Here is a 13,525-nt window from a genome sequence, read left to right on the forward strand (position 1 = left end):
CTTTCTGGTGGCCTTTATCTTTGTTCAGAGCTCTGACTATGACCTTCCCTCCCCTTTGTAACAACCAGTGTGTGGTCACACGTTAGGGCACATCACTTCTCTGCTCTAAGGCCTCGGTAGTGTCTCCTCCCTGAATAACAGCCTTTAAGGTCTTTGATCTGGTTCCCCTTGACCTCATCTGGATGGTACTGATTCGGGTCTCTGTTCAAATGATACCTATCAACTGCGTCTTCTCTCATCCCTGTATTAACTAGTCATTTATCCTCCTAGCGGTATCTCTGAAATACTTATTTTGGCTCCACTGTCCTCTCACCATATTGTTTCTAGTTTCTCTCTTGTGGGAACCTAGCAGCAGGATTAGCAGAAACCCTTGCATACCTGGTAGTGTTATCTCCCTTTTACCTGCAGGGGTGCCTCACTGCTGGGTCTCTAATGGGCTCGTATGTGAATTTTGTATAGCTCCCCATGACACTGCATTTTGAGTTTGGAAATCTGTTTTAGCCTCACTTATTTGAACTCCTTTAATTCTCAGGTTGAGTGTTCTTCATAGCCTCTTCATGCCCGAGTGCCTTAGCCCCTGGCCCACAGCTCTCAGAGGAAGTACTCTCTACTCGGCACCCAGAGACAAACATGTCTGTACTGTGCCAGTCAGCTGGTGCCTCAGCAGCCCCTCTCTGCTTGCTCTGCTCTCTCTCTCTCTCTCTCTCTCTCTCTCTCTCTCTCTCTCTCTCTCTCTGCTATTCTTCCCATGCTTGTCTTAGTACAGAGAGTAGCAACGCCATTCTACTGCATGACAGTGCACAGCAGAGAGGTGAGCAGTCAGTGTCTCCTAGTACGGTTCTCCTACCGTGTGTTTCTCTAACAAATTCCCTTGCTTGGCTTGGACACAGTGAAATGATGCTGGTGCTGGGATTGAAGGAGTCCTCGATCCCATGAGCACAAGATGCAACGTACTTTCTCCAGGACAGCAACTTCTTGTGCCAAAGATTCTCCCTCCATCCCCCCTGCCCAGGTCTTGATCCTAGCTTATATTGGCCATGGCAGAGAATTGATGGCATGAGAGAATCTAAGTTGGTCCTTCTATCTTCCAGCAAACTATGTGTAGTATTGTACTTCTCTTGGAATGTGGGGCCTGGTATCTATCAGTCTTCAGCCATTGGAATTTAACTACTCAGAATTACAGCTAATACGTTCCCTTGCCAGTAGGTTCATGAGACCTAATACAAGTGTGGATCATTCAAGCACTTTTACGATGGCATAGTGTTAATTGCTTTAATATTTGAACTTACATATAAAATGTTTGGTTTGATGTGAAGTAGGCCCAGAACATTTTCTAGATACTTATGAATTTACTATATTCACAAAGCTAAATCAATTGTATTTAACTTCCAGGGCGAAAAGGAACAACCTGTTTTTGCAATGACTGGCCTCCGATGGGGATCCTTCAGAGATGCTGGCGTCAAAGTTAGCAAGTAAAGGATTGCTATGTTCATGCGTGATGGTTCTTTAAACGTTTTATTCCAACCTTGCTTTTGAGGTTTTAAAACAATGGTCTGTGGGTAAATCTTTTTGGCCAGGTAGCTGAATTTGGTTTTGATACTGAAATAGGAGCACCAGCTAAGAGTTTGGAGCCTATAAGCTAAGGACTGGGAATAGCCATAAAGAGAAGGGCACGTCTGTTTTCTCACATGTAGCTTAGGTTCAAGCTACATAGAAGAAAGAACTGGCATTGCTTATCACACAGCAGCATACTTAGATGAACTCCTTAGCCTCACCTTAGCCTCAGGGAGCACGTAAGGTCCTAGTTGGCCAGCAGACCGTGTTTGGGTGGAGAAAGGTGAGGTCTGGATTTGCTGACTGCAAGAACAGGCTCAAGAGGAGCAACTGGCAGGCCGCTGCTGGCTCTCGTGGGGATAGAATTACTTTTGGAGACTCATGTGGAATGAAGCTTCCGCCTAGGAAAGAAGTGTGGGCCAGCTGCCTGAGGCAGGACTGAAGGAGACAACATCCAAGGTTCATTTCATTTCTAGTGGAGGTGCCGTCCTTCCTTAGCCTAGAGCCCAGGGCTTATGGTTGTAGGAGAGGCACTGAGTTAAGATTGAGTTAGTGTACAGCTCTCTCATCAAGAACCTCTCTCGCAGTTATGGACAGACTGCTAAACATTCTTCACAGAGATTTCTCACACGTTTCACTCTGTTGTCCCTGGTGATGAATTCCTGAGAGCGGAGTGTCAGGAGGAGAGTCCTGCTGTATCTCATTGCACCACAGTCGTAAATGCTTCACGTCTTTCTGTTTGCGAGTGTGCCGTGGCTATGCTGATGCCACAGGTTACCTTGGGTGTGATCTGTCATCTCGGATTCCCACAGCTCGCTGGGAGAATTGCTTAGCTTTCTCTGAGAAAGTCTGCTCAGAACAAACTGCTTCCCGGTGTTCTGATCCACAGTTCAGCACTAGTGCAGGTCAGCTATCTTAGGAACAGCTCATCTCCTTGCCCCATGGCTTCTGAACCATGAGTTTTGAGATCTGCAGGTGGTCACATAACACCTTGGCTAGGACTGACTGCTGAGTCACTTCTGGTGTAAAATAAGAACCACTCCCTTGCTGGCCACTGGAAGACTACAACCATAGTCAAGTTCACTACTGGAAAAGGTGCAAGGGACTGCTGATACTTTAGAAATGGACAGCCTGAATCAGGGCATCTTTCTGCTTGGGAAAAGGGAGTATAGAGAGAGGGGTTCAAAAATACCATAAGATACCAAGTATCTAAGGCCCTCATAGATACACAGTATTAACCTGAATGATAATTTAGAATGACTCCACTTTGGCTTTATCTGACTTCCTTGTTCTGGAATTTGGGCCCAACTTACTGTGCCATCATCCCTAATGGCCAATTCTCTGTTTTATTTTTAAGCCTTGCCCTTTCTCTGGCTGCGATCCCTCTTCCTACCTGAAGTTATTTCACACACACCCCCCCTTTTGTCATCTAGATTCGGGTCACTTGCAGTCACTTTCTGCTCCGTACCTGTGCTTTATCCTGTGTCTTTTATTTCACAGCGTGACCACCCTGTTTTCTTTCTTCCTTACTTTTCTTACCAGTAAATAGTGATCAGTTTATACTACAACATATGTCGTCACTTATTAGTTAGTATTATTTGGGAGTCGTTAACTTCTCAAATCATGGGTGCAAAGGTAGGAATTTTAAAGTGTTTTTCTGCATGTTTATACTCTACATACCTTTCTCCATATATGTAATAGGAGCTAAATAAAGGCCTTCTGACATGAATCAGTCAGGAGCAGTCAACTAGCACGTAGGTATCTGCTACATATAAAGAGTAGCATTTACATCACTTTCTGATTGCAACCTGACATCTTCTTCTCTCGAGTAGCTTTTATGCACTTAGCAATATGCAATGAATTTTTACTCTGAGAATTTATACTTGGAATATTAAAGCTGTATAATGTGAGTAATGTGAGCTATACTAGTGTATATGACTGTGCACATTTTATGTGGGAGGGGCCATGGAATACAGGACTCTGTCCTGTATCCTGTAACATATTAGGTCAAGCGGCATCCATAATACACTATGTGTGTGTGGCTTTATTGCTCTCTTCTTGTGGCTCTTTTGCCTGTATACTGAATCAATTATATCAGTGAAAGTCTGTATTATAATGATTTGTAAATTTAGGGGTCAAAGAGACTTAGGATATACATTTCTTATTAGCTAAAAGAATATTTATACTATCTAATTGCATACTGTTCTGTGTGCTATTAAAATTTATATTAAATTATGGCTGTATTATGCTACAGTTCTCTAGCCAATCCTCAAGAGCAGCCAGTCATAGCAGAGGTACAATCCTGATGCATTGATTGTCCTAGATGATTTTTAACACACTGGTAACTCTTCTCATTTTCATCTTGGTTTCCTAAGGTACTGGTATCTTGGTCCACTGAAAATCAAAGCAGCCCACTTTTTCAGCACTCTACAGGTAAAAGCGATTTACAATTTAGAACCTGACCTATGTTAATTCAATGTTTCTTTGTGATGTGTGTATTTGAGATATTAATTCCTTGATACAGAACCATATCACATGTTCCAACACTAACTTGTGTGCATTTGATTTATATACTTATAGGAAACATTCTTGTTTTGATAGACAAGCACCCCTCATGTTTGTCTGTCTGTCCGTCCATCCATCCATGCTCATTCTGTTCATGAAAAAAAAAATTTTTATTTGTCTTGGATACTTGCCTTTGCTACTCATTCACACACCCTTGCCAGACAAACCTTGAACAGAATGTCTGGATCATTAATATGTGTATCTATATTAGTACCTGGTAATGACCTGAAGATTTGGAGTCAATTATGGATAAATTAATTATATTGGAGTCTATATATTATCAGTAGGTTTTAAACTGTATTGGTTAAATAAGTGTGGTACCTACTATACTGGACAGTACTGATACAGAACATTTCCCTCATCACAAAGTTCTGCTGGGCTGTGCTCTATATTAGAATATGTTAAAAAGTAATAAGGTCTGAGGTTGTAGCATAGTGCAGTGGCAGAGCTCTTGTCTAGCATGTATAACGCCCTAGGTTTGATTACCAATGAGAGAGTAGGGGCATAGAAAAGACTCAACTATGTCAAATAGATGAAAAAGTAAACAGAAAAGTCACACAATAGATGAACTATATACTATCTTCATTCTTCATGCAGACCAAAATTTGGTTCACTAATCTGAAAATTGGTGTAAGAAAGTAGGCTCCAGTGTTAATATTTAGAGTTATCTGGTATTTGTATGCACACACACACACACACACACACACACACACACACACACACACTGAAAAATGTAGTTCTCTTAACCTTCTAAGAAATTCCACTTGGGATAAAAAATTAAATAGACAAAACTAAAACGAACATCAGTAAAATACTTGGAGAAAACACACATAATTTAAAAAAATCAAACAGGAAAGCCAAGGTCTTTCTACTCCTAAAGCAAACTGGTTGGTAAAAAACTACTGTTGTTAAGGAGAGTAACTTTCCTGGTGAAGCGGTAACACCTAGGGAGAAGCGGTAGCCATCTGTTCAGATGATGGCATTCTAGATCTATAAACACTCCCTGCTCAGTACTCATCAGGTGCTTGTTGCTGTGTGATTGGCGCACAGAGCACACACTGCACAGGCTTTCTGGCCTCAGGACGTCATCATGTGCCAGAGAGAAGTGCAGTGGACCAGCGGACTGACAGATGGCAGGAGAGAGACGGCAGGAGAGAAGTGTAGATGGAAAGACAGGAACAGAGGAGCGCCTCCTAACTTCACCGAGGGTCACAAAGCCTTCTTGAGAGAGGTGACATTTATGCTAAATTTGGAACTATGTAGAACTGGATAAAGGACATTTGGGATAGTGAACTAGACTGTGTGAAGTCAGTGTGATAAACCATGGTCATTAATTCAGGTTGGTGCAGTAGATTGTCTGCAAACGGAGCTGGAAGAATAGGGCTGACTTGGGCAGGTATCACACAGAGATCTGCATTGTGGAAAACCTGTTTGGCGTCAGCATGCACAAGGAGTTGGGCATGAGTAGCTATAGACCAAGACAGCAGATGGAAGACTGACCAGGTCATCCAGTGATAGGGAGAGAATAAGTGCTGCGGTGCAGACTGAGGTTGCTGAGAAGCTGAAGAATATTAGATCCAGATTTCTAGTCTGAGGGGCTAGAGTTGTGTAACTTAGATTTTCATTAATGTTGATGATATTAGGGTAAGACCCAGTTCATGGAGGAAGATGAAATTTTATTTTGTATGTGGTGAGGGTAGCATATCTGTAGTACAAAGGGGTATAGACACAGTTGTGATCTGTCTGAACCTCAGAGATTCTAGAATAAAGAAATCTGTTTCCATGCCTTAAGGATGTAACTGCCATTGAACGTATGGGTTTGGTAGAAGTGCCATTAAGAACAGATGACCAGGAATGGCACAAAGGACTGTAAATGTTTAGAAGATGGCTGTACTAAGAGAAAAGCCGAAAAAAGGGATCGATATAGCAGCCAATAGAAGAGGTATTTCAAGAGTGAGAAAGAAGTACAACTTCTAGGAAGCAACAGCAGGAGTTTAAATAAGAACAGGGACTGTTCTCTGAACTTGTTAGCTGCCAAAGGTTTGTCAAGCTCCAAAGTAATAGTGTTAGATTATAACAAAGAAAGCTAAGAAATAAATGAGAGGAAAGGAAATGGAGACAGCCAGTAGTGGTGGTGCACACCTTTAATCCCAGCTCTCGGGAGGCAGAGACAAGCAGATTTCTGTGAGTTTGAGGCCAGTCTGGTCTACACAGTTATTATGGGACCACTGCTCATTCATACTGATTTCTGTTGTTTGGATAAGTATTAGCAGTAGTTGTCAGTTCCACCTGGCTGTCTCCCTGCTGTATGTCAGGGAAGTAATAGAGACCATGGGTCATTGTGTTCATGGTTTTTAAGGCAAGGTTTTAAGAAGAAAAGGAAGCTTGAAGGTTTCACATTTCAAAGCAGAGAGAACTCTACCCATTGAAGAGATGGTTACCTTGTTAGAGTTCTGACCTTTCCAAAGCAAAGCCCCCAGAGGTAGAACTTTTTTGGATTTGGTGAAACTGATTTCTTCTTCATTGGCAGGAGTGGCCTCAGACTCATCAGGCCTCCATCTCTTACACGGGACCTACAGAGCGACCTCCCAGTGAGCCTGAAGAGATCCCTCCCCGACCTTCTCTGTACAGGAGAATATTGCGCAGGCTTGCCTCATTCTGGGCACAGCCACAGGATGGTGAGCAACATGGTGACTGTGGGTTACTAGCCCTGCTCTGCTTCAAAAATGCCCTGGAGCAGACACCAAGAATCAGTTCTAGATACCTAAGTGGAGCAGGAGCCATTCCAGCCATTCCAGTTGAATTCAGACTTCTAGGTGTTTCCAGGGCAGGCATCAAAGCCTTGTGAATGGGCACAGCAGGTTCTGTGCACTCTTTGTCACTGACATTGTGCTATTGTGCCTGATTTCAGTGAGCGTGCTTTAGGTTACAGAGCCAGTGTGTATTCCTGCATAGAGGAAAGATAGAGTAAAGTACAGAGCTGGACAAAGGGCTGAGGAAGCCAAGCACAGTCTTGGTGTGTGTGTGTGTGTGTGTGTGTGTGTGTGTGTGTGTGTGTGTGTGTGTGTGTGTGTGAAATGTCAATAGAAGCACTGACCCATGTCTGATGGATTCCCACAGCCTTCTCCCGAGAAGTGAGCCCAAAGATCTGGAAAGATGTACAACTGTCCACGATTGAGCTGTCCATCACAACCAGAAACAGCCAACTTGACCTGATGGCAAGTGCACTCATTTTTTAAAAAGAAATTTGGCGTCTGGGGAAAAAGGACTGGTGCTTTCCTTGCACTAATTCAGTATTTTTATGTTTTACTCTGTGGGCACAGAGATGAAAGGATGAAGTAAAGGAGGCTGTCATGTGTCTTTAGAGACAATAGCATTGAGAAGTGGTAGCTGAGTGCATTGGGGCACAGGAGTGCAGGGATCTCTGGACAAGTATTTGACTCTTGTTTGGGTGACCTTAAAAGACTCGGGACAGAAGCTTTAAAAGTGTAAAGCTAGAAAAAAGTTGAACTTTCACTTGAGTAAACATGCGTTATTTTTTTGTGAATATATTAAATGCATAGACTCAAATTCCCCAGGAGAAACACATAATCCATAGCTATATACACATATGGGGGTTTTGTTTGGTTTTGGTGAGACAGAGTCTTGCTCTGTAGTATAGGCTAGTCTCAAATTGTGATCTCCCTGCTTCAGCCTCCTAAATGGTAAAATTACAGGCCAGTGTGCCATGTGTAGGCTGTCATATATGATTTACTGCACTGTACAAAGCAGGAGTTATTAACCTTATGTGGCAGTAAAGTGTATGGGATTAAAATAAAGTTTAAAATGCAGTTCCTTAGTCATGGTAGACATATATCATGTTCAATAGCCATATGGAGCTTATCACCATACTAAATGTATGGACATGAACACGTCCGTTGCTGTAGAAAATTGTTTTGGCTGGTGTTGTTAAGTATTGAGTTAAGTTTAAATGATTATCAGCATAAACTTGGAAAATACAAAAGTTTTTCTAAGCATGACACCTAGGGAAATTTTTTTTTTAATTTATTTATTTATTTATTTATTAAACATTTCTGTCTCTTCCCCACCGCCGCCTCCCCTTTCCCTCCCCCTCCCCCAACCAAGNCCAGGCTTTTTCAGACCCAGGCCAGCTGGCCTTGGTGAGTTCCCGATCCCCATTGTCTCAGTGTATGGGTGCACCCCTCCCAGTCCTAAGTTCCTTGCTTGTGCTCTCTCTCCTTCTGCTCCTGATTTGGACCTTGAGATTTCAGTCCGGTGCCCCAGGAAATTTTTATATTGATGAATTAATCTACTTCGGAGTGACATAGGGAGAATATTTGAGTATGACAGACCAGCATTTATTAGGTATCCTTATCAAAAACTCCTCAAATAAATCAATAAGAAGTGAACAGAGACAATATTAAACAATGGTCCAAAGGCTAAAAATAGAAAATGCACAAAGGGAAATTTTGAGGAAAGAGAACTCATATTTGCTGATATTATTACATGGGAGTGAGTCATTGTTCACAGAATCTTACATAAATTAGTTATGTTACCCTCAGACTATACCACATGTCTATGTGCAAACAGTTAATTGCATTTTATACTAGAGTTAAAAAAAATCAATTCCAAAGAAGCACAACCTGAAATAGTAACTTCTGGATCGCCATGTGTTACACAGCACAGTAGCACTCAGGGTAATGTGCATGGGGACAGACCTTTCTCCTAGCCTTCAGGAGACTGTAAGTTGTGACACTATTTTTGGTAGTGTCTATAAAGAGTCCAGAACCCATGCATACCCCTTGTCCTGGCAAGTATAGTTGATTAGCTGTGGGAGTGAACAGTTAAATTCTTAGTGTACTTACACAGAATTCTGAAACCACCTTGAATCGACGAGGTTGGAAAGTCCTTTGTTCAGGGGATTTTTGAAAAGAAGACAAAATCTCTATTACACATTTTCTTTATTCTTAGTCTTTGGTGACAGTGTATTCCCAGGATATTGCTTGTGCTCCTTTGCCATTGTTCTCTGATGCGTGAATCTCTGTGATGCATTGAACTGAGTGAGCTGTGATTGCAGCTCTAGGTGAGCCACATTCAGGACGCTGAATGCTCTCATCTTTGTGCTGATTACAAAGGCCTATGATACTGTGCTGTCACTAGTGGAGCACATTCTTCTTTTCTTTTTCCCTCACCACTTTGCAAAGCAAATATAGTAAATATTCAGATACTGTAGCTGTCATGTAATAGCTTGAAATGTTTATCATTAAAATATTATCTCCAAGTATGAAAATAGCTTTAAGGGTGTAGAATGTCAGAAATTTAATGTCTCTTAATAAAGCATGTTTTTTCTTTAATAGCAACACATTAAATAGGTTGATTAAATGAATATTATTTTTTTTATTTAAAGTAATATGTGATCTTTGTATTTACTAATGTGGCAAAATACTAATCATATATGGCTGAGTGAAAATCAACTTAAAATGATTTTCATGAGGTGGTTGGTCCCTTTTTATTTAAAAGAAAAAAGCTGCCACGTGAAAGTGAGCTTTGTGGAGGTAACTGATGAATTGTGGAGGTAACTGATGAACTGTGGAGGCAATTGAAGAAAGGGCTCCAATTTTATTTACTCATTTTAGTAGCCAGTTGTTCAGGCCAGTTTATTCAAGTGCCGCCCATCTTTACCCCCAGAGCTGCGCAGGTGGTTGTGAGCCACCCAGTGTGGGTGCTGGGAACTGAACTCAGCCCCTCTGGAAGAGCAGCAAGCACTCTTATCTCCTGAGCCATCTCTTCAGCTCCATGATTTCTGTAAATATTTTAGAGTGTTTACTAGGTTCCTCATAAAAGTTTCATAAGGTTGTCTTGTATTTATAGATCAATTTGAGGAAAAATGGCATTTCTATAGTATTGACCCTTCTGGGATATCAATGTGATGTATCTCTTCACTTACTGATGTCTTCAGTTTCTCTCAATGGAGTTTTATGGTTTTGTCTATAATATTTGCCTGTTACTGAATACACTCCTGGTTATCTTACTTTTGATGCGATTATCAATATAGCTCTTAAAACATCATTCTCTGACTAAAGAAACAGACATGTAATTGATTTTTGTCTGATTGTGTTTATATTGAATCAGCATCCTAATTAAATTCTTATGATGTAGCCTATGGGTTCTTTAAGATTTGCTATATCAACACAAACAGTGCCAGTTTTGTTTCTCCCTTTTAAAGACTTCATCTTTACCACCCTTGTCTTTCCTTACTTCCTGTGGGGCCTTCCGTGCTGCACGGGAGTATGTGTTACTTTAATGGCTAATGAATAAAGAAGCTGCTTTCATTCAATGGCTTAACAGAATTCGGCAAGGCTGGAAAAGATATATAGAGAGAGTAGGCAGTGTCAGGGGGAAGCCACATAACCGACGGAACTTTGTCCTGTAAGCCACAGCCACATGGTGATACACAGAATAGAAAGGGGTTAATCTAAGATAAAAGAACTAGCTAGAAAGACACCTAAGCTATTGGCCAAACAGTATTGCAAATAATATAGTTTCTGAGTGATTATTTCATGTCTCCGCAGCCAGGGAACAAATGAACATGCCTGTGCCAACAAATTTAAATATGCGTTTTTTTTCCCTTATCCCCTGTGAATTAATTAGACCTGGCAACTGGATCATTTTCCTCCTGCTCCCAGGCAGCTCCCAATATCATATCCCATCATCCCCCCATATCATTGTCCTGGCATCTGCTGAACCTTTGCTGCTCCCGCTCATATTTCTGTCATGTTCCTCCCTGACTCTCACCTGCCTCTGCAGGTAGAGCACAGTGGGCAGAGTGGCCCTGTTAGAAAAGCCATAACATTACCTCCTTGGAGCCCTGCACGGCTCTCCATTTCACCCAACCTAAAAGACACATTCCTTACAGTGGTCTGCAGAGCCCTGCCAACAAGATGCTTTCTTCCCCATCTTCATCTGCTTCTCTTGGCCCTGCCACTCAGTCTCTCAGACACGTAGATTTCTATGCCATTCTCTGTACATTCCAGGGATTCCGCCACCTGAAGGCCTCTGCCGGGCACTCCCTTTGTGTGGATGGCTTGTTCACAGAATAGTGGTTTCCAACATATGATCAGCAGCATCAGATTCCTGGATATGGTTTGAAATGAAAATTCTTGAGCTTCACAGCAGGCCCTGAGCAAGGAACTCTGAGAACGATAGCAGAGTCTGAGTCTCTGTACAATAATTAACTTTAAACCCGCAAATACAAACAGGATCCTGATGTCGTCCAGCCCCCCTGGGCACCTGCTGTTTGAAGACTGTTGTTATAGATGAAGATATTTCTTCTTGCTCACCTCCTGGGCTCCTGCTCTCTCTAAAGTATTGCTCACTGGGGCTGGAGAGATGGCTTCACAGTAGAAGAATACTTTCTACTCTTCCAGAAGACCCAGGTCTTCAGAGGACTCAGGTTCAATTCCCAGCACCCACACAGTGGCTCACAACCAGTTTATTCTAGTTCCAGGGGATCTAATACCTTCAGAAGACCTCCATGGACATCTTGAACACATGTAGTATATGGGCATACATGCAAGCAAAATACATAAAGTAAATAAATATTTTAAAAGTTACTACAACCAATATCACCTGAGGCTCGTCTATTTATGACATTTTGTAATATATTCTGATGTACTTCTAGTATAACTATTTTCTACTGTATTCTGAAATATACTTATTGTTCTACTCTTTGCACTCTCTACAGTGAAATATAAGTTCTTTGTGGGTGAAACTCCTTTTGCGTTTTGTTAGTGATGTAACCCAAACATTTCGGGGATTGCTGAAATTCCTTCCGCTGGCACTCGGCAGGTAGCAGAGTGAAATGTGGACTCTGAGCAGTCATTAGGTCAGAGCATTGTGTGTGTGATTTCTAGTAGATTCAGCTGTGCTCTGGCAAGGGCTCAGAGGCTTGTGTATTTCTCCTGGGCCTATGTGTTTTGAATTCCAAGACCACACAGACGTGCTGGGTTGTTTCACAAAGCTGGGCTAATGTTCTTAGTTAATAACTAGGAGCAAAATGAGGAGGGGCACAGTAATCATGCCTCTTGCCACAGTGCCTCCTTACAAATTAATCTTTCAGGGTTTTGTATGGATAGAACCACAAAGTTTTACAGTGATTATTGGGGAATAGAAAGGGTTGCTTGCTGTGGACAATGGTCTTTTATCTTGCCACTTTTAATAAAACATTATTTTTAATAAATCGCTGATTGGCCAGTAGTCACGCAGGAAGTAGAGGTGGGGTAGTGAGAACAGGAGAATTGTGTGAAGAGGAAAGCTCAGTCTGCAGTCATCACCCTGACACAGAGCAAGCATGATGAGAAGGCCTCACTGTTAAAGGTACCAAGCCATTTGGCTAACACAGACAAGAATTTTGGGTTACTCTAAGATGTAAGAATTAGTTAATAAGAAGCCTGAGCTAATAGGCCAGTCAGTTTATAATTAACATAGGCCTCTGTGTGTTTTATTGGGACTGAACAGCTGTGGAACTAAGCAGAGAAACCTGTCAACAAATTGCTTATCATGTTTACATTTTAAATACAGACTCCTGTAGGTGACAGCTGCATTAGCCCAATTTCCATGTCTTAACGTTCATATTCTTGATCTTTCTAGAGCAAAGAAGACTTTATGAACATTTGCATCGAGCCTGATACTGTCAGCAAAGGAGATTTCATAACCATAGGGTAAGTGCCTTGCCTGTGGGAAATGGAATTTCATGAAATAACTTGTGTTGTCAACCCTTTCTGTTTGGAGTGGGCTGTCTACTTCAGATGGAGACCCGGCAAAGGCCTTGTCTGTCTGCCTGTCTGTCTGAGAACTCTTTTTTAGAATGGGGCTGGCATTTCTGGTGACTGAATGCTTTTGCCTCCTCTGCTCATTTTGGGAAATGAGAATGGAACAGTCTGCCTTTCAACTGAAATGAAAGAATTCTGTGTTTCTGGCATTGTCAAGGACTCGAGGTTCAGTGCAGGAGCTTGAGTGGCTCCTCCCTGGCCTTGGAACTCTAGGGTCATCTACTTGTCTGAGTACTTCGCCATCTGTAAAACAGAGGAAATCATGTCTACTGTCTCAGGACTACTTGTCAGTATCCAGGAGGCTTTTGACAGTGAGCCTCACTCCCCAGTATCTCTTACTGTGCATGCATTCCCCCTGTCTCCCTGTTCCCAGAACATCAAGGACAAACTTGAAAGGACACTGCATATCTGGACATTTTCCAGGTTTCCCTTTAGTAATCCAGTAGACTCTTCAGAGTCCTGCCTGATTTGTTAAGTACTGCCTCAGCTGGAACTTCATTGGCTGAGAATTCTGTAACCCTCCAGACATCTCCCAAGTATCTGTGGAGCTGTGTGTTCCCATGCCAACCAGTAAT

The 13,525-nt window shown here is 42.0% G+C and overlaps 1 protein-coding gene across 1 annotated transcript in view; it reads left to right on the top strand.

Annotated features, from left to right (window-relative positions):
• Window positions 1–13,525, top strand: part of Agk (acylglycerol kinase) — an 87,438-nt gene that overhangs the window by 70,600 nt on the left and 3,313 nt on the right. Inside the window, exons 11-15 of the mRNA XM_050147995.1 lie at window positions 1,393–1,472; window positions 3,930–3,987; window positions 6,650–6,797; window positions 7,240–7,337; window positions 12,769–12,839. Coding sequence (XP_050003952.1) covers window positions 1,393–1,472; window positions 3,930–3,987; window positions 6,650–6,797; window positions 7,240–7,337; window positions 12,769–12,839 — 455 coding nt within the window. The remainder of the gene's footprint in view (window positions 1–1,392; window positions 1,473–3,929; window positions 3,988–6,649; window positions 6,798–7,239; window positions 7,338–12,768; window positions 12,840–13,525) is intronic.

The sequence above is a fragment of the Alexandromys fortis genome, unplaced genomic scaffold, assembly GCF_014885135.2.
Source record: "Alexandromys fortis isolate MF-2015 unplaced genomic scaffold, M_Fortis_MF-2015_v1.1 scaffold_57, whole genome shotgun sequence".
Classification (NCBI taxonomy): domain Eukaryota; kingdom Metazoa; phylum Chordata; class Mammalia; order Rodentia; family Cricetidae; genus Alexandromys; species Alexandromys fortis.